Raw genomic sequence first — 21,779 nt, forward strand, 5'->3', positions numbered from 1 at the left:
ACATATTTAAATGTTTTGATCATGTCCCCCCCTTTTCCTTCTGTCCTCCAGACTATACAGATTGAGTTCATTAAGTCTTTCCTGATACGTTTTATGCTTAAGACCTTCCACCATTCTTGTAGCCCGTCTTTGGACCTGTTCAATTTTGTCAATATCTTTTTGTAGGTGAGGTCTCCAGAACTGAACACAATATTCCAAATGTGGTCTCACCAGCGCTCTATATAAGGGGATCACAATCTCCCTCTTCCTGCTTGTTTTACCTCTAGCTATGCAGCCAAGCATCCTACTTGCTTTTCCTACCGCCCGACCACACTGCTCACCCATTTTGAGACTGTCAGAAATCACTATCCCTAAATCCTTCTCTTCTGAAGTTTTTGCTAACACAGAACTGCCAATACAATACTCAGACTGAGGATTCCTTTTCCCAAAGTGCATTATTTTACATTTGGAAACATTAAACTGCAGTATCATGGAGGTGGATTTATGCCATTTTTTTTCATCCAATCCTCTGGGTGTTTTAGGGGGTGCTGTGGTGATAATATGGTGATGCCACAAAAATCTGGCCCAATGTTTTGGCTCCTGGGAGATTAGCAGATTTAAAAAAACAAAAATAATAGAGCCACATTAAAATAATTGGAGAGTAACATATCGTATTTTTTTGGGGGGGGGGGGGATAGGGAGAAAAATCTGGGTCCTTAGCTTGGTCAGCTTCAACACATTATTTTATCACTTAGCTAGAGCTTAAAAAAAACCTTATTTGGGGAGAGTAACAATAAAAGAGCCTGCAAGCCGGTAAGAGCTGGGAAATTGTTAGCACCTTGTTAGGGCTGGGGGGAAAAGCTTTGAAAAAGCTACATTCAGAGCATAAGACACGCCCAAATTTTCAGCCTCTTTTAGGGAGGAAAAAGATGTGTCTTATATTCCAAAAAATTTAGTACAGTGGTACCTCTGCTTAAGAATTTAATTCATTCCGTGACCAGGTTCTTAAGTAGAAAAGTTCTTAAGTAGAAGCATTTTTTCCCATAGGAATCAATGTAAAAGCAAATAATGTATGCAAACCCATTAGGAAAGAAATAAAAGCTCAGAATTTGGGTGGGAGGAGGAGGAGGAAGAAGAGGAGGAGGACAGTTGCTGCCGAAGGAAGAAGGTGAGATGAAAGGAATCAAAAAAATCCAAAACTTTAAGGCTTTAAAAAAGAAAGAGAGATTCTGAGGCAGCGAGGAGGAGCATGCACCTCCCATACTGGGCCAGAGAGAGAAACCTAGGTGAGCGAGAGGGGGGAACCTTCTGCTCCTTTGACCGAAAGGCGGCTACTGCTGCTGCTACCTGCTGCCTCTTCCTTCCCATGCTGAAGGGCTCCCCTCTCCTCTCGCTCGCTCACTTTGTAGCTAGCGCCTTTCCTTCACTGTGGTTACTCCTCAGTTTGGCTGAAGCCAAGTTGATCTGGCTGGGGCGAAGCGCCCCCTTTTGCCTTTCTGCGCCCAGACGCTCTGGGAGGCAACCTTGTGCCGGGTGTATGGGAGGCAGCACAAAGGAGTCACCACAGCAAAATGGTTTATTCCCTCTCCAAGTGCCCAGAGAAAAGAAAACACTCCGTTTGCTCTGGGCTGCCCAGAGCGAAGGGAGCGTTTCTTTTCTCTGGGCACTGGCAGAGGTTTATTCCCTCTCCAAGTGCCCAGAGAAAGGAAAATGCTTCGTTCACTCTTGACTGCCAAAGCCTCCTTAAGCGCCACCGAAAGGCTCCTCTGGCAGACCAGAAAAGCCTGAGATGGTCAGGATTAAAGGGAGAATGGCAGGAAACTGGCTGAACCTTTGTGCTGCTCTCAAATTTCTGGGCTCGTGTTCTTAAGTAGATAATGGTTCTCAAGAAGAGGCAAAAAAATCTTGAACACCCGGTTTTTATCTACAAAAGTTCTTAAGTAGAGGCGTTCTTAAGTAGAGGTACCACTGTAGTTGTTTTATTTCTAATTCATAGATTTAAAATCTGGGATGAGGAGGTGGTGGAGGAAGAGGATTACAGATTACAGAGTAACAAAATGAGAAGGGGCCTTGTAGGTCATCTAGTCCAACCCCCTCTCAAAGGAGGGGGAGGATGAATAATTTCCCAACTTTGTCGTAGAATACAGATGTACAGCTTGGGCCCAAGGTCATCTACCCTACTTCCCCACTCCTAAAGCCTCAACCACTTCTCCAAACTTATATTTTAGGGTCTTCAGGGCTTAGAGTAGCCTCAGAAGCCTTTGGTAGAGCCCACAGACCTCCCACAGTGCTATCAAAATGTAATTTTTAATGTGGCAGGAATACTGTCAAATAAAAGAACCCAGATAGGCATTTTTCCCAACATAACATGACTTGATTTGATTTCAGCTTAAATGAACGTCAGATAAGTGGCTCTCGCCTGTACCTAGCTTTAGGAAGAGCTGTGTGATTTCAACAGAGTTGTGGCTCTGCCATTGAAGATGCTCCTTTTGCTCCCTGCTGCAGATCTAGGAAAAGGAGAGATCAGGAGTCTCTATTTTTGCGAAGCTGGGTGTCAGGCCGAAGCCATCGTCGAGTTGGAGACTTTGCCCTGCCACACTTATGCTGTAGAATCCTGTTGTGAGAATTTGGGAGGGGCTGTTGCATGAGGGATGTAGAGATGTAGCTGGTCCCGGAATCATGTGATCATTTTTTGCAACTTTCTGGCAAGCAAACTAAATGCGGAAACCATATTCATTTAAGTGTTTCTAACTTAACAACTGCAATCATTCACTTGAGCATTGTGGGAGGAAAAAACATAAAATGGGCTAAAACTCACTTAACTTGCTTAGCAATTGAACTTTTGGGTTCAATTGTGGTTGTACGTCAAGGACTACTTGCATATTATTATTGTTATTATTATTTGTTAAGATATTCATGGACTGGGAGAGCCCACGTTAACAAGGTCAGCCAATGAATAGGCACAGCAACTAAGTCAGCCAATGGGAGCTAAACACATCTGAGTCTGTGCAGAGAATTGAAACTGAAACTTTAGCTTCAGGCTGGGTGTGGCTCAGCCCACTCTGCACTCTTCTCTCTGTGCTTGTCTGCTCTGCTGAAATGAAACTAACTCTCCTGCTTGTGTTTACCTGTAACTGTTTGAAGAAGAATTCTAGTTATGGTATTGTAAATATATATATATATATATATTATTATATTTATAAAGAAGTTATTGAATCCAGTTGAATCAGTCATCTGTGTGTGTTTCAATTTTGCAACAAACTTGTATATTATTGCAGCCTAGAGTCACTTCTGTTGAGATGGGTGGTGTTCTGTGGCTCTTGGAGCGAACCCACCGACTCAAAAGACCCTTATTTCATGGTAAAATCAAACTCATTATTGATAAAAGCTCACACAGCGACAAGCAGGTTTTGAATGGCGAAGAAAGGGGAGTTATTTCTCTTTCTGAAGCTAAGCATCAACAGAGTTTGGGAAAGGCGCCAAACTGGGCCTAATGGGAATTCCTTAGATGACAAGTCCATTTATCCTTTAAGCATATGAATCAGCTCACCAAGATCCTGAGCAAAAATCCTCCAACAGATAATGTCTTTTATTGAGGCAGAAATCATGGTTTTGAAGCCTTGTTCAAGCACACTTCCACTCTACAACCTCTTCCATAGAACGGCGTTGAAGCCCCATACCCAATTACCCAAAATCCTTTGCCTTTATACTGCCTAGAAGTGACATTACACCCAAAAGAGGCTAAAGCTGCAAGCTAATACATTTTACTATGCAACTCCTCTCGCCTTCTCAGCAATGTCCTATAGTGAGGCTCTATCCACTGACTATCCACTGTAATGTCTTCCTCATCCTCTGACTGGGACCACTCCACCACTGTCATATCAGCCCCCTCTAGTGCTTCCTTGGGTTCACTCAGGTCAGGTGGCTATATAAATTTGATAAAGTATAAGTGTGTATATGTATGTATGTGTGAATGTATTTGTGTACATTTAGCTTCACCGTCAATTTACTCAGGGCAACATATATTGTAGTAGCTGTGCATTGTGAGAAAAACCAATGGAACTAGGCAGGGAATAGAAATCAGTTCGAATGGAAAACATTCTCATTGTCCAGTTTAACCTTTCTTTGTGAATATTTTTCCATTGCAGAACTGTTCTAACATTTTTCCGAAGAAAGTTCATTGGCAAAAAAACAAGAAAAACGTTACACACATACAAAATTGCAGTCTGTGATTTGTCCATTCTTACCTGCAGGATCAGATTCTGGGCAAGAGGTCCCACATACATACTTGGGATTGGGTTTTTGTTCACTAGAGAAGCTTCAAGAATCTGGCCCAGGATCTGTAATAAATTTGAAAACTCATAAACATTAGTTTCTGAACCTTAGCAAATTTAAGCTGCGTGGATTTCAACTTCCAGAATTCCCAGCCAGCATCAAAATCTCTCAGAAGCAAATCTTGCTCCGGGCACATGCGCACCCAACCATCAGTCAGCGGGAGTTGTATATGCAGCTCCATTTCCACTCCTGGGATGGTATCCCCCACCTTAGCCCGGGACCTGCCTGCCTCTGATACAGCTATATAATATATATGTAGCTGAGCATCATGGAAATGGAACATTAATTATCGATGATGGAAAAGCCTCACATTTTCTCAAATCTAACCTTGGAAGACATTTGATTTTCCTCCCCTTGACATAAGAAGGTCCCTCAGAAGTCTGGCAGATACAGGTCCATTGTCATAATGGCTTCCAACTTTCTGATTGATTGATTGATTGATTGATTGATTGATTGATTGATGTATTTATTTATTTATTTATTAATATTTATTTATTTATTAATATTTATTTATTTATTAATATTTATTTATTTATCAATATTTATTTATTTATTTATTTATTTATTTATTTATTTATTTATTTAGTTAGTTAGTTAGTTAGTTAGTTAGTTAGTTAGTTAGTTAGTTGATTTGTATGCTGCCCCTCTCCGAAGACTCGGGGCGGGTCACAACAATAATAAAAACAATATAGCAGTGGAACAAATCTAATATTAAAAAACATATAAAACCCTATCATTATTTTAAAAAACAACAACAACAACAACCAAACAGCACATTCATACCAAACATAAAACAAAGTATAAAAAAGCCTGGGGGAAAGGTGTCTCAACTCCCCCATGCCTGGCGTTATAAGTGAGTCTTGAGTAGTTTATGAAAGACAAGGAGGGTGGGGGCAGTTCTAATCTCCAAGGGGAGTTGGTTCCAGAGGGCCGGGGCCACCACAGAGAAGGCTCTTCCCCTGGGGCCCGCCAAATGACATTGTTTAGTCGACGGGACCCGGAGAAGGCCAACTCTGTGAGACCTTATCGGTCGCTGGGATTCGTGCCGTAGCAGGCGGTTCCAGAAGTACTCTGGTCCTATGCCATGTAGGGCTTTAAAGGTCATGACCAACACTTTGAATTGTGACCGGAAACTGATCGGCAGCCAATGCAAAACTCTAAGATGCCCTTTCTAAGATTCCCTCCCTGCTGCATTTGAGAAGTCATCAGAAAAGGATGGGGCAGAGCTGCCTTTTTTTGTTCCAGAGTGGTATTTCATATATTTGACGTCATGTGATGTATCAGGACTTTCCCCCCTTCGCTAAATGGCCACACCCCCAGACGTGGGTGTGGCCATTGCATGACGCATCCTTTGACAGCCCTGCTCTAAAAGGATAATAATGACCAGCTCTCTGCAAGGAATATAAATCCTTCCATTCCCCACTATCCTGGCAGAGCTGAAGAAGCTTCGTGGATGAGAAGTGAAACGTCTTCAAAAAAGGAAACAAGAAAGTCCAGTTGTCTCCAGAAAAAAAATAAAAAGCACCTTTGGGACAACCTTGACCTGGATGGCTGAGAAGCTCTACAGATTTATTTTTTTTACCTTAGATATATAAAAAGCTTCAGCGCTGCTGCTGTCATACTGCAATGAGAGCAAAATGATGTCATCATAGATCTGCGTCTGGAATTCCGTCCTGGGAAGGAGGATGCTCAGCATGGGGCTCAAGGCCTTCAGGACTGCTAGCTTGACCTGCCAGGATGGATGGAAGGGGAAAGGTTAATGGTCATTTTTAACATTTCCCTGTTCAGAAGCTGCCCACCCAGAATCAGACCCGATATTGTTGTGGTTGGCTCTGGGCCAGCTCCTGCTCCAAGGACTGTGGGGGTTGATGTGGGTGAATCCTCCCATTGTCAGAGGCCAGTTTTACTGCTGACTGCTTCCGACAGCGAAGCGTCTGTAGAAGATAGTGAAAGTGAAGTGGGATCCTCAGAGGAGGTAATGGCAGGCAGCCCATTAGATAGCCCCCCCCCCCCCCCCCGGTGAGTGATTCATCATCATTATCATCACTGGATTCGGAAGAGGAGACATTCATTGATGTGCACAGACGCAGGGCAATGTCACGGAAAGACAACGGGTCCAAAGACGGGCTACAAGAATGGTGGAAGGTCTTAAGCATAAAACTTATCAGGAAAGACTTAATGAACTCAATCTGTATAGTCTGGAGGACAGAAGGAAAAGGGGGGACATGATCGAAACATTTAAATATATTAAAGGGTTAAATAAGGTCCAGGAGGGAAGTGTTTTTAATAGGAAAGTGAACACAAGAACAAGGGGACACAATCTGAAGTTAGTTGGGGGAAAGATCAAAAGCAACATGAGAAAATATTATTTTACTGAAAGAGTAGTAGATCCTTGGAACAAACTTCCAGCAGACGTGGTAGATAAATTCACAGTAACTGAATTTAAACATGCCTGGGATAAACATAGATCCATCCTAAGATAAAATACAGAAAATAGTATAAGGGCAGACTAGATGGACCATGAGGTCTTTTTCTGCCGTCAGTCTTCTATGTTTCTATGTTTCTAAGAGCAACTGCATAAATACTACAGGAAATAGGGGAGATCACTTGTGGCTGGGGGTAATTAGGCTAATGGGGCTGCTGTTAAAATGTCAGCATTCTTGCCTCTGGGCATGGAAGTTTATCCGTTCGGTGAAGGAGAGACGTGTACTTTGCATCAGGATTCTACAAGGACTCTTTGAACTGTTTCCAGGACTTTTGAACTAAATCATAGTTAAGTTTGTGACTTGAGAACTCTTGAAGGAGGGTGGCTGTGACGTCTTTACAGCCTGCCTTTTATCTGCTTTGTGTTTGTTTATTGTTCTTCTCATCATTCAAGGCTGTTGCTTTGAAGGTGAGCACTTTGACTGACTAAAAGTGTGGTTGGCTCGTATTTTCCTTTTGATAAAACAGTGTTATTGACTTTACAACTGTGTGTGTCTGAATTACTACTTTTGAACTTAATTGGGGGCTCGTGTCGAGAAGTCATAAACAGATATCAGGAACTGGAGACGTTTCAGAATGAAGACAATACAGCAGGAATTCTTGAGAAGACGTTTACTTCTGCTTCGTAGCAAAGCTATACTCTCTATATTCTATTTACATGACACTAACACTCTCTTACTAGATTACACACCACCACTAACTGCAATCATAGACCAATCACAGACTAACCACACCTATGCAAAAGTGCATTACAGTATATACAGTTCTTAACCAATCAGGTTGTAACACATTCTGCTGATCCACCATGACTCAGCAATGAGCCGGGGTGGTGCAGCAGGTAGAGTGCTGTACTGCAGGCCACTGAAGCTGACTTATAGATCTGAAGGTCAGCGGTTCAAATCTCATCACCGGCTCAAGGTTGACTCAGCCTTCCATCCTTCCGAGGTAGGTAAAATGAAGACACGAATTGTGGGGGCAATAGCCTAGCTCTGTTAAAAAAAGTGCTATTGCTAACATGTTGTAAGCCGCCCTGAGTCTAAGGAGAAGGGCAGCATAAAAATAGAATAAATAAATAGAATAAATAAATAAAATTCCTTTTAATTTACACTAAGTAAAATGTAATTAGTGTAAATTAAAAGGAATGTTGAGTCATGGTGGATCAGCAGAATGGGTTACAACCTGATTGGTTAAGAACTGTATATACTCTAATGCACTTTTGCATAGGTGTGGTTAGTCTGTGGTTGGTCTATGACTGGAATATTACTTCAGTTACTAATCCTGACACACACCCCACACCCCAATTTTCCCCTCAAAACATGTCAAAACATGCCATTCAGGGAGCTTTGCCACCTTGCCTTCCTATACAGAATCGAAGGCAGTTCTTAGCCAGGGCGAGGAGCTCCTCTGAATTGGCAACTGCGTCTGGAACATCATCTTACAGCTGTGGCAAGTGGGGCATTTGCACAGGTCTGCCTGGTGCACCAGTTGTGGCCCTCTTTGGACAGGGAGTCTCTTCTCAGAGTAGCTCATGCTCTCATCACCTGGAGGATTGATTACTGCAGTGCCCTCTACATAGGGCTACTTTTAAAGAATGTTCGGAGACTACAGTTAGTGCCAAATGCAGCTGTGAGATATATTATGGACCTCCCAAGGCATGCATATATTTTACCATCACTCCATTACCTGCATTGGTTGCTAATTGGTCTCCAGATGCAATTTAAATTGTTAGTTATGGCTTAGGACCAGGTTACTTATGGGACTGCTTTCTGCCTCACATATCCCAGAGGCCGGTTAGATCCCACCGAGTTGTCCTTCTCCAGATCCCATCAGCTAAGCAATCTCGGCTGGCGGGACCCAGGGGAAGCGCCTTCTCCGTGGCAGCCCCGGCCTCTGGAATCCATTCTCTCCGGGGATTCATGCTGCCCCCACCTTCCTGGCCTTTCGCAAGGTCTTAAAAACTTACCTTGGCCGGCAAGCCTGGGGCGTTGAGCATTAACATCTCACTCCAGCCAAAGGTATGAATGTGAGACTGGTTAGAATGTATGTGAAGGTCTGGGTTTTTATAATTCTGGGGTTTTAGCACTAGTTTTATGTTTGGGTTTCCCTTGCCGTATTCTGTGTTTTATTCCTATTTTTGTAAGCCACCCTGAGTCTATGGAGAAAGATGACATAGAAATCCAAATGAATGAATGAATGAATGAATAAATGAATAAACAAAAGAACAAATAAATAAATAAACTCACCTTGGAGTGACTTCCAGGTAACCAGGTGCGAGTGATACAGACATAAAGTGGAAGAAGGTAGATGGAGAATTGTTGGACACTAATACGTGGGTAGGAACTCCTTTGCCAGGTCCGAAGGTAGATTTGAATTGCTTTGCATATCTGTTTCAGGGCTTGTATGTAAGGGAAACAGAGAAAAGGTGAGCGTGTTGGTGGAAGACAGCAATTCTACTTCTGATAAAAAGCTACTCAGTGAGACCTATATGGGGGAGCTCAGCCAACTTTCAAAGTCTTCAGAACCACAGCTGGGCCAGGGCTGAAAAGTGGCAAAGACTCTTCCACTTGAAGGAATCTGGGTCCACTTCAGCTTAGCTTGAGCTGGTTTGTTTGCCCCGAGTCTACGGAGAGGGGCGGCATACAAATTTAATAAATAAATAAATTTAATAAATAAATTTGGCTTAGTATGTTCAGTATTGGGTTGCTATCGGCATGGATAAGGACGGCGCAGTGGTAACGAAAGTTGCACTGCGTGTTCAGCTTCACTTCTGTGTGTGCATGCACACGCCCCAGAGAGGATGCATGCGTGCGAGAGATTATAGATAGATAAAAAGATAAACAGATAAACAGATAAATACATAAATAAACACACACACACATATGCATACATACATACATACACATATACTGTACATATACAGTGGTACCTCTACCTAAGAACGCCTCTACTTACGAACTTTTCTAGATAAGAACCAAGTGTTCAAGATTTTTTTGCCTCTTCTCAAGAACCATTTTCCATTTACAAACCCGAGCCTCCAAAACTGGAACCAGAAAAGGCAGGGAGAAGCCTCCTTGGGGCATCGCTAGGAATCGCGATGGGAGGAAATGGGCCCGGAAAAGGCAGGGAGAAGCCTCCGTGGGGCCTCTCTAGGAATCTCCTGGGAGGAAACAGGGCCTCCACCCTCCCTGTGGTTTCCCCAATCGCACACATTATTTGCTTTTACATTGATTCCTATGGGAAAAATTACTTCTTCTTACAAACCTTTCTACTTAAGAACCTGGTCATGGAACGAATTAAGTTTGTAAGCAGAAGTACCACTGTATATTCTTGTAAGTAGAAGTACCACTGTATATGCCTTGAGTCGCCATATGCAAATAGGTGGCAATATAAATTTACAAGCAAACAAACAAATTAAAAAATGAGTTCTGGAAGCTTCACCTGTGCAGAGGGCCCAGCGTCTCCTGGTATCTTTAATTCTACATGTGACTGTCTGCATGGTGGTTAGGGTAATGCCAAAGAAGGGGACACAGTGGTACACTAAGGGGAGGAAAAGAAAGGAAAGGAGGATGGGAGGGAGGGAGGGGAGAGAGAGAGAGAGAGATTATCAAAAGAGGAGTGTTGCTATGATCATGATCTGCCGCCCCGAGTCCATTAGGAGAGGGGCACCTTATAAATTTGAAAAATAAATCAATAAATGATTGTCTTGGAAATCAGAAGCTCTGAAATGGGAATTAATCAAGAAACAAATATAGTTGATCAACTCTATAGTAACTCAACTGATCATGAGCTACTTTTGACTTCTACATTACAGGCTATTCCCATATCTAGGGCAAGAGCAAAGAACATTTTTTAAAAGTCTAAATTACAGGTAGTCCTCGACTTATTTATTTATTAGATTTGTATGCCGCCCCTCTCCGCAGACTCGGGGTGGCTAACAACAGTAAAAAGACAATATGAACAAATCTAACATTAATAGTAATGTAAAAAACCCCAATTTAAGAAACCAATCATACATACAAATATACCATGCATAAATTTTATAAGCCTAGGGGGAAGGGAATATCTCAATTCCCCTCTGCCTGACGACAGAGGTGGGTTTTAAGGAGCTTACGAAAGGCAGGGAGGGTGGGGGCAGCTCTGATATCTAGGGGGAATTGGTTCCAGAAGGTCGGGGCCGCCACAGAGAAGGCTCTTCCCCTGGGTCCCGCCAAATGACATTGTTTAGTCGACGGGATCCGGAGAAGGCCAACTCTGTGGGACCTAACTGGTCGCTGGGATTCGTGCGGCAGAAGACGGTCCCAGAGATATTCTGGTCCGATGCCATGAAGGGCATTATAGGTCATAACCAACACTTACAACAGTTCATTTAATGACATTTCAAATTTACAACAGCACCGAAAGAAGTGACCGTTTTCATACTTATGACTGTTATAGCATCCCTATGGTCATGTGATCAAAATTCAGACGCTTGCCACCTGACGCATGATTTATGACCGTCGCAGTGTCCTGGGGTCATGTGTTCACCTTTCCCAACTTTATGACAAGCAAGATTCACTTAACAACTACGTTACTAATTTAACAACTGCAGTGATTCTCCTTAGCAACTATGGAAAGAAATTTTGTTAAGGGGGACAAAATTCACTTAACCAATGTCTCACCTAGCAACATAAATTTTGGGCTTTATTTGTGGTCGTACGTTGAGGACTAACGATATATCTATGATAAGAACTGGACATCCTGATGAGTCTTGATATGTTTGGAGTGGGGACGGAAACAGCCGCTTTCCATTCTCATTCACTCCGAGCTATAAACCTACCATTCATGGTTGTGATCTTGCCCAAAGTGAGGAGAGTGAATTCGTCAGGCTGGACAAAAGGCTTGAGGTGCCTCTGAAGCTCATTCATGATGACACTGAAATGATGCCGAGCAAAACTAGCCAGTGCGTTGCTGACAGCCACCTGGAGCTCCCAAGGCACTTCCTGTCAAAGGAAAAAAAATATTATTTATTTATTTATTTGGAATACTGTGTTCAGTTCTGTCGGGATTTAGAAGACCCCCTTACCTTAGACAAGGCGCTCAGCCCGTGAGGAGTGAGCCGGGAGCTTCCAGAGGGGATGAATAGTGAAGTACAGACAAGCATGTTCGAATGAACAAGTTACTTTTTATTAGAAAAGTACAAAAATAATAAATGTCTGGAGAGACATGAAAAGCACATCCTCTAGGCTAGGATGTATAGAGAAAAGAATATATCCTCTGAATAAGGACAGCCCTTCTTCTTGGAGAAGGACAGGATGTGAGCAAACAATTACATCACACAGGAGGAGCTACCTTACTAGACAGAATTAACTCTCTAACTACTGGATGTTTCTCAATGTCATGGGGGCTGGCAATTTCCAGCGTGACACCCCTTCTTTGTCAGTCATCAGAGACAAGAGGGACATCAGGACATCAAGACATCAATTCACTTAAGGCACAATTTGTTGGTGAGGTATTCATGTTGATCAGCTGGCAATGGCTTATTCAGCAAGTCAGCGATCTGCTCAGTAGTAGCCACATACTGAAATTTCACGAAACCATCTTTCACCTTCTCTCGGATATTTTGATACCGGATGTGAATGTGCCGTGAACGAGCTCCAACAAATTCAGCTTCAGCAATGAATGCAACTGAAACATTATCCTCCATAATAACAACTGGTGTCATAGGACCTTTCCAAATACTATCAATGAGAGGAAAAAGAGACATTAATGCATTACAGCAATCAGAAACACATGCATATTCAGATTCAGTTGAAGAGCAAGAAATAAACTTCTGCTGCCTAACTTTCCAAAAGAAAGGACAACCATTTAAAAACATGATATAACCAGAAGTACTTTTTCGTGTTTCTGTGTCACTTGCCCAGTCAGCATCAGCATAACAAATCACTTCAGGGTACCCAACATGATCTGGCTCAAGGTACAGCTTCTTGCCTTTCGTGAGCTTCATGTATTTGAGCAGCTTCTTTATGCAAGACCAATGAAACGTGGTAGCCTTTCCAACGTATCTGGACAGTAGATTCACACTCAGTGAAATGTCAGGTCTCGTCCAGCTGCTGATGTACAATAGCGATCCAATCACTGACCGGTACAATGTTTTGTTCTCAAAATCAGGATACTCTTCTCGGGTTAACCTGTAAAAGTCAGTTTGCATAGGAGAACGACAAGTATGCGCATCAGACATGTTACAATTTGCAAAAGCTGGTCAACCTTACTTTCTTGTGAAAGAGAGAACCCCTTCTCAGTTTTCTCAAACTGAACACCTAGATAATCATTGATATGCCCTAGGCTTTTCAAGGTGAAATGTTTCTCAAGGCCCTTAGCAAAAGTTTGACTAGTGCTTTCATTGAGACCTACATAAACAATATCATCAACATAAACAAGAACAATTTCATAAGTCTTACCTTGCCCTTTAGTGAACACGCATCCATCAGATTCGGACTTAATAAAGCCCATTGAATTTAGCTTTTGGGATAATAATTTGTACCAGCAGAGGGCGCTCTGTTTGAGGCCGTATAAAGACTTGCTCAGAAACCAAACCTCTCCTTCTCGGTTCTGGAATCCAGGAGCACCTTTGACGTAGATCTCTTCATTCAGATCAGCGTTCAAATAGGCAGTCTCTACATCAAACTGGAAAACTTCTAAACCCAAAGCAATAGCAGTGATTAGGGCAATCTTGACACTTTCATTTCTGACTGTGGGTGAGTATGTATCTGTGTAGTCTTCGGGATAAACTTGAGAAAATCCTTGAGCTACAAGCCTAGCTTTGTACAGCTTTTCCTCATTAGGCTTTTGTTTGACTTTGTACACCCAGCGTGTGCCAATGACTTTCTTCTTGTTAGGAGGCTCCACCTTCTGGAACACATTAAGTTTCTTTAAACAGTCCAGTTCGTGTTCCATAGCCTCATGCCATTTTTCTTGTTCAGAGTCAGGCAAAAGTTTGATCTGGTGAAAATGATCAGGTGGAAGTGTAAGATTGTTACACATGAAAAGATAAGGAGAGTCAGATACTTGCTGTGCAAATCTCTTTGGAGGAGTTCCTTTGGAAGTTCTCTTGGAACGTCTGGGAACGCTGGTCCATTCATCATCATCATCTCCGCCTTCAAGTTCATCACCAGAGGTTTCCTCGGCAACTGTCGAAGGCTGTTCATCATCTGGAACATTCGGAATATCTGGCACAGCTTCCTGGGCTTCAGGACTCTGCACACTTTCCTTAGGGAAATAAACTGAAGTATCATTACTATGTATACTGGACCAATTTGTGTCTTCCTCAAATTTGGCTGAATTAGAAATATAAACTCTGTGATGAGAGTCAGCAAATTTGTGGTACTTGGAGACTTCATCAAAGCCGATGAATCTCATCCTTTCTGACACAGGACCTCCTTTTCTTCTCTGTTCAACTGGAATGTTAACAGTGGCATAACAACCAAAAATGTAAATGTTTTGAATGTCAGGTTTCTTGCCATGGAGCAAGTAATAAGGAGTGTCTTGAATGACGCTACTCCATGTTCTGTTAACAATGTAATTAGCATACCTTAATGCTTCGCCCCAGTATGAAAAGTCCACGTTTGCATCCTCAATGAGACAACGAAACATTGTCTGCAGAATCCCGTTCCTGCGTTCGCACACACCATTGTGAGCCGGCGTCCCGGGTGATGAGGTTTGCTGGCGGATTCCATTCCTGGCCATCCATCCTTGGAACTGTTGCGACATAAATTCGCCTCCACGATCACTTTGAATCCGCTTGATCCAGACGTCGTGTTGGGTAAGTATTTCTGCAGCAAAGCCTTTAAAAGCCTCAAACGCCTCTGATTTTTGTTTTAAAAGAAAAACATAGCCAAATCGTGAGTAACTGTCAACTACAGTTAAGAAGTACTTACGTTTACCAACAGTAGGCCGAAATGGACCGACAACGTCGGTATGGACCAATTCAAAGATGCGTGTACAGAGCCGGACAGCAATTTTTGGAACTGGGGAATGACGGGATTTTGCGGAATTACAAATTTTACAATCTAGGTAAACCTTGCAAGCCCCATCAATTGTGAACCCATCAACATATTCAGACATCTTTGCTAAGACGGGGTAAGAAGCATGCCCCAAGCGACGATGCCATCTGTGAATGCACCTGGAATGAAAAGATTTGTTTGTTAACATGTGTTTAACATTTTTAACAGCATTAGGAACCTCAGGGGTTTCATTGGTTTTAGGAACCTTTGAACTAGCGGTGGCACCAGGGTTTCTCTCTGGACCTGTGCAGTCGCCCTTTGGAACGCTTATACTTACACTACCTTTGCTGGCAGGTTTGGGTTGCAAATAAAAAACACCTTTGATGGGGATGGCAGTAGCAAGAAGTTTGCCATCCTTGAAAATGTTGGTGTCAACAAGTTCAAAGTTTATTACAACCTTCAATTCTTCTCTCAGGCAATATCCACTAAGAATGTTGTTCTTGGCAGTTGGAACGTAGAAAACATTTGAGATAAGGGAGTCCAGTTCTTTGACGAAGACTTTTCCTTTTCCTTCCACCTTGGAACGTAGATCACCAACTCCATACACTTCTTTGACATCTGTTGGGTGTAGCTCACTGAAGGATTCCTTCCGGTACGCGATGTGTGCCGCTGCTCCACTGTCTAGGGTCCATAACTCACGAATGTCGTAGAGTGGACTCTTGTCAGGAACAATGCTGAGGTGGATGGTACCAACATAAGTAGGTTTCTCATCTTTGGAGTCTTTGGGAGTTGACTTTGCAGCTCCAGAACTCTTTCCTCTGGATCCTTTCTTGTGTGCGCCTTTAGGCTGGGTTGGATAAGGTGGATGATCAGTCTCGCCAGACTTCACACTTTGCACATCAGGAGATTTGCGAGTGTCATCCTTCTTAAAAGGTTTCTGGCGTGAGTACTTTGGAGTACTTGTTTTCTGCTGACCGCCCTTGGCCAAGTTAGATTTAAATGCTGCTGACATAGGTCTAAGGCCAGTGTTCAGCAACTCTGCTTCTTCAGTTAGCATGTTACAGAGTCTCTGAGTAGATTTCTGGGCCATTGGGAGTATGCTGAACTTGTAAATAACTTCCTTCCATTCAGGACCAAGAGAAGTTATAATAGCCGCATTGACTTGATTATCATCATAGCGATATCCTCTTTCTTCTAAATCTTTATGCATTGTAAGGAGTTTAGAAAGGTGAGGTGCAAGTTCGCCCCCTGTTGGAAGTTTAGTATTATTAAACTTGGCTATCAGTATGTAATTGCCTTCATCTGATATTGGCCTAAACATGCCATCTATTGACTGCAATATCTGAGCTGAAGTAATGTCATGTGTGTCATATCTCTGTGACAACTGTGAATCCATGCTCATGAGAATGAGTAGCTTGGCTTTTATGTCAGCTTCCCTTTCTTCTGCAGTCCAGCGCCTTACTGGTGGATTATGAACAATCCCATCTATGTCATGAGCCAGTAGGTGCAAATTTATTCTGTGAAGCCACTTCCTATAATTGTGTCCATTAGGTAACAGCACAAACTCACCTTTCAGAACAGAGGAGGTGATGGTCTGTCTTGCTGGAGCAGTCATCTGGACCGCTTGGAGCGGTTGGGGTTGAGCCCCTACCCCTCCTGACAAACCTTGTGGCTGTACCATCTGGGGAAGTTGTGCAGGCATCTGCGGAATAAAAACTGGAGGTATCTGCGATGAAACAGAAGTACCTGGAACATATGGAACATTTCTTTGCAATTCAGCAGCCATGTCTGCCTGGGAAAGTCCCTGTCTGGCTTCTGGCAATGGTTTTTCCTTTCGGACGTTCCATCCACTAGTGGCCGCTGTTGCGTAACTTGCAGCAGTGGGGGAAAGCCTCCCCCTTTCTCGGCTTGCAACGGCTTCAGACTGCAAATGGACCATTTTTTTATCTTCGAGCTGGGTAGCCCTCCCTTGTTCAAAAGGAATGTGTTCTATGTGAGAGCGTGATGGGAAAAAATGTGTGACCACAGGAGGATTTACGATGTGCCCATGCGTATCTTGGGGTGAGTGGGAGGAATGGATTCCTTCTGTCTCTCCCTGTGGAGAATGAGCACGTGAACTGCCTCTCAGGGACATAAACTCCATTTTTTCTGCAAGAAGTTTAAGCTGAAGTTTTTTTAGAGATCGTAACTCAGTTCTGACTTCATCAGCCTTTTTAAAATAACTGAAATAAATTTCTTGCTGCTCTATAGTTTTCATTGTAGGAAGGTTTTCAAAACGGAGACAGACTGATTCTAAAGAATTTATCTCCTTCTCATCCTTCTCAATGAGCTGCTCAATTTTCTGCAGATTTAAGGAAGTTCCTTTTATTTTAGCAGAAGTGAGAGAGCTAAAATCATCTAGGTGCCTTGTTTTGGTTTGAGCCTTAACGTGGGTCCCGGATGATTGCGAGGGGAACAGAGTTAACGTCTCCTCCTCCTCATCTTCGCTAGGATTAATGGAAAGACTGCCGGAGGGCTCACCCTGGGTAGATTTACAATCCTTTTCCCTGGTTTCTACATCATCAATGAAGTAAGATTCACTTACGGTTCGTTGAGTGCAGGGGTCAGCTAGAAGAAGCTCCTTCTCACCTTGCAGAGACATGGTTGGATTCCTTTTACAATCGGTTACACGAATTGTCTCCTTGAGTTGGGCCAACTGGTCGCTCGTGAGAGAATCAACGTATGACTGCGTGAGAGGATTACGTTTCTTTTTCGCTGGCATTAGGGAAAAATTCCTAGGAAGCTTACGGGGTGTAAGCGGGGTCTGTTACTTCAATAATAACCGTGCTCGGCCACCATGTCGGGATTTAGAAGACCCCCTTACCTTAGACAAGGCGCTCAGCCCGTGAGGAGTGAGCCGGGAGCTTCCAGAGGGGATGAATAGTGAAGTACAGACAAGCATGTTCGAATGAACAAGTTACTTTTTATTAGAAAAGTACAAAAATAATAAATGTCTGGAGAGACATGAAAAGCACATCCTCTAGGCTAGGATGTATAGAGAAAAGAATATATCCTCTGAATAAGGACAGCCCTTCTTCTTGGAGAAGGACAGGATGTGAGCAAACAATTACATCACACAGGAGGAGCTACCTTACTAGACAGAATTAACTCTCTAACTACTGGATGTTTCTCAATGTCATGGGGGCTGGCAATTTCCAGCGTGACAGACCTCACCTACAAAAAGATATTGATAAAATTGAACGGGTCCAAAGACGGGCTACAAAAATGGTGGAAGGTCTTAAGCATCAAAGTTATCAGGAAAGACTTCATGAACTCAATCTGTATAGTCGGGAGGACAGAAGGGAAAGGGGGGACATGATCGAACCATTTAAATATGTTAAAGGGTTAAATAAGGTTCAGGAGGGAAGTGTTTTTAATAGGAAAGTGAACACAAAACAAGGCACAATTTGAGGTTAGTTGGAGGAAAGTTTAGAAGTAACATGAGAAAATATTATTTTACTGAAAGAATAGTAGATACTTGGAACAAACGTCCAGCAGACGTGGTTGGTAAATCCACAGTAACTGAATTTAAACATGCCTGGGGTAAACATATATCCATCCTAAGATAAAATACAGGATAAGGGCAAACTAGATGGACCATGAGGTCTTTTTCTGCCGTCAATCTTCTATGTTTCTATTTTGTTAAGTACATATTGGTAGTATATCAAGATATAACAATGTTTATATGATACTAGTAAGAGAGAAACATTAGGACAGGGGACGGTGGTCACGTTGGTGTACTTATACAGGCCCCTTACTGACCTTTTAGGAATAGGGAGAGGTCAATAGTGGATAGTCTAAGGGTAAAGTTTTGGGGGTTAGGTGATGATACTACAGAGTCAGGTAGTGAGTTCCATGCATCAACTACTCGGTTACTAAAGTCATATTTCCTGCAGTCAAGTTTGGAGCAGTTTACTTTAAAGAAAACCGCTCCAAACTCGACTGCAGGAAAAAAAGTAAAGAATGAGATAAAATATTATTATTTATTTGAAAAGCTTATTCAAATTTATTTATTTATTATTTATTAATCAGATTTGTATGCCGCCCCTCTCCGCAGACTCGGGGCGGCTCACAGCAATAATAATACAATGTAAACAAATCCAATATTTAAGTTTAAGTTAATTTAAAACCCCAATTTAAAAACCAATCATACATACTAACATACCATGCATAAATTTTATAAGCCATGGGGGATGGAAAGTCTCAATTCCCCCATGCCTGATGACAGAGGTGGGTTTTAAGGAGCTTACGAAAGGCAAGGAGGGTGGGGGCAACTCTGATATCTGGGGGGAGTTGGTTCCAAAGGGTCGGGGCCGCCACAGAGAAGGCTCTTCCCCTGGGTCCTGCCAAACGACATTGTTTAGTTGACGGGACCCAGAGAAGGCCAACTCTGTGGGACTTAACTGGTCGCTGGGATTCGTACGGCAGAAGGCGGTCCCGGAGATAAATACAGCTTACATTGTTCCCGCTTACCAACAGAGAGGCTCTCAGCTGCTTCAAGGCTGTGAGGACAAAGCTGCAGGCCGGCTCCACCTCCAGGCCACGCTCCAGCATAGCCCGAAGGCTGCGGTAGATGACCACCTTCTCCCGGACGGAGCCCTGCAAGGCGGGAGAGAGACTGAGTCTGCATAGGTATGGAACGAAGCTCTGTTTCATTGACAGAACAAAGAGGCAGAACATAGCAAATTGCAGGAGCTGTGATAAAAAGGAGGCCAGAATGGGGAGATGCTTTTCTATTGACCTAGCAGTGCTGTTTCTGAATTGTCTAGACCAGGGGTCTCTAACCTTGACCACTTTAAGACTTGTGGACTTCAACTCCCAGAAATTCCTCAGTCAGATTTGCTGGCTGAGGAATTCTGGGAGTTGAAGTCCACAAGTCTTAAAGTGGCCAAGGTTGGGGACCCCTGGTCTAGACCAGTGATGGCGAACCTTTTCCCCCTCGGGTGTCGAAAATGCAGGCACACACACTATCGCATCTGCGTGAGTGTCCACACATATAATTCAATGCCGGGAGAGGGTGGAAATTGCTTCCGCTGTCCCTCTGGAGGCCAGAAACAGCCTGTTTCCCAACTTCTGGTGGGCCTGGTACTCCCGTTTTTCACCCTCCCCAGGCTCCAGAGGTTTCCCTGAAGCTTGGAGAGGACAAAAATGTCCTCCCCCACCCCCCTGGAAGCCCTCTGGAAGCCAAAAATGCCCTCCCAGAGCCTCCTTGCACGCTAACAACAACAACAACAACAACAACAATAATAATAGATTTGTATGACGCTCCTCCCTGAAGACTTGGGCAGCTCACAACAGAACAACAGTACAATCCAATACAAATCTAATATTAATTTTTTTAAAAAATAATTTAAAAAACATTAACATAATCAATATCATAAAAACATCAACTACGCAATCATACATACTCAACCCAATTAATCGTAATACAGAGGTCAGAAAAACAAAGGGGGGGAGAGCATAATCACCCCCACACCTGGCGACAGAGGTGAGTCTTCAACATTTTATGGAAGGCGAGGGTGGGAGCTGTTCAAATCTCTGGGGGGAGTTGATTCCAGAGGGCCGGGGCCACCACAGAGAAGCTGAAGCCCCAGAGTGTGAAAAACAGCACAACGGGCAAACTTATTTATTTATTTATTAGATTTGTATGCCGCCCCTCTCTGAAGACTTGGAGCGGCTAACAACAATATAAAAAGACAATGTAAACAAATCTAATATTAAAAATAATCTAAAAAACTCCAATTTAAAGAACCACTCATACATACAAGCATACCATGTATAAATTCTATAAGCCTAGGGGGAAGGGAAATTTCAATTCCCTTATGCCTGACGACAGAGGTATTGTGAACTTCCAGTTTGCCCATTTTTTCACCGTCCCAGGCTTCAGTGAGGCCTGTGCACAGGGACTGGGGGGGTGGGGATTGTGCGTATGTACAATGAGGGAGTGTGCATACGAGAGGGGTAGGGAATTGGTGTGGGCAAGTGCCTGCGTGATAGCACATGCACACACACCCTTTTGGCACGCAAACCAAAAAAGGTTCACCATCAATGTTACAGGCCTCGGTGGAGCTTCACTGAATATAATCCAGAGTTGCAAAGAGCTATTTTCCATACCTCATCCTGTTGGAGGATCGTCATGAGCGCAGGCATTACAACGGCTGGCTGGTTGCGAGCTGCATGTATAATATGAAATACTAGATCCTTCGGGTTTGTTTCTTCTGGGAATTGTAACAGTTGACGGATGGAGCAGAGATGTCCTGGGCAAAAGTTCCAAAATTACGTAGGTGAAACAATAACACGCCCTTGGTTTCATGGGGGAAAAGACACCTTTGTGTTTTTAAATGTGTTTGGATTTAAAAGTAAATTTTTAATTAAAAATTGAATGGAAAATTGAAAAGTAAAAGGAAGAGTCAGTTAGGAATAGTGGTTCAGGCACTAGGTTAGAAACTGGGAGACTAAATTCTAGTCCTGCCTTAAGCACAAAGCCACCTGGACGATTTTGGGCCCCTCATTAAGTAGCAAGTAATGGCAAACCACTTCTGAAATCTTGCCAAGAAAACTGCAGGGAATCTAGACAGTCACTAGGAATCAACACTGACTCATGCACACGCACATGTGTGCACATACGTGTGCACACACAGATGTACACACACAGGAGATTGGTATGCAAAAAAATAATTTATTTTTCAATATGCTTCGAGACCACAAATTGGTTCACAAATGTTACAAAATAAAAATGGTCGATAACTGTAGCATAAAAAGCCCATTTATGTAGAAAAGGGGCCAAAACAAGTTAGGTGCACAAGATTCTTTACATTTGGTGTCCTGCTACAAAGTCTGTTACATATTATGTGTAGTGTTTGTTGCATTTATTTACATTGTCCTGAACATATAAAAAGTCTTACCTCCACTTGATGATGTTCCCTCATCAGCCATATGCTCATATTGCTTCTGTTTCGTGTT

The 21,779-nt window shown here is 42.9% G+C and overlaps 1 protein-coding gene across 1 annotated transcript in view; it reads right to left on the reverse strand.

Moving 5' to 3' along the window:
* MROH2A (maestro heat like repeat family member 2A) overlaps nucleotides 1–21,779 on the reverse strand; it is an 81,290-nt gene extending 59,511 nt beyond the window's left edge. Inside the window, exons 1-9 of the mRNA XM_070735067.1 lie at nucleotides 21,722–21,779; nucleotides 20,931–21,073; nucleotides 19,290–19,415; nucleotides 11,615–11,777; nucleotides 10,237–10,335; nucleotides 9,042–9,193; nucleotides 5,897–6,043; nucleotides 4,227–4,319; nucleotides 2,405–2,486 (exon numbers count right to left, since the gene is read on the reverse strand). Coding sequence (XP_070591168.1) covers nucleotides 2,405–2,486; nucleotides 4,227–4,319; nucleotides 5,897–6,043; nucleotides 9,042–9,193; nucleotides 10,237–10,335; nucleotides 11,615–11,777; nucleotides 19,290–19,415; nucleotides 20,931–21,073; nucleotides 21,722–21,752 — 1,036 coding nt within the window. The 5' untranslated portion in view covers nucleotides 21,753–21,779. The remainder of the gene's footprint in view (nucleotides 1–2,404; nucleotides 2,487–4,226; nucleotides 4,320–5,896; nucleotides 6,044–9,041; nucleotides 9,194–10,236; nucleotides 10,336–11,614; nucleotides 11,778–19,289; nucleotides 19,416–20,930; nucleotides 21,074–21,721) is intronic.

Source organism: Erythrolamprus reginae, chromosome 1 (genome assembly GCF_031021105.1).
Source record: "Erythrolamprus reginae isolate rEryReg1 chromosome 1, rEryReg1.hap1, whole genome shotgun sequence".
NCBI classification, from domain to species: domain Eukaryota; kingdom Metazoa; phylum Chordata; class Lepidosauria; order Squamata; family Dipsadidae; genus Erythrolamprus; species Erythrolamprus reginae.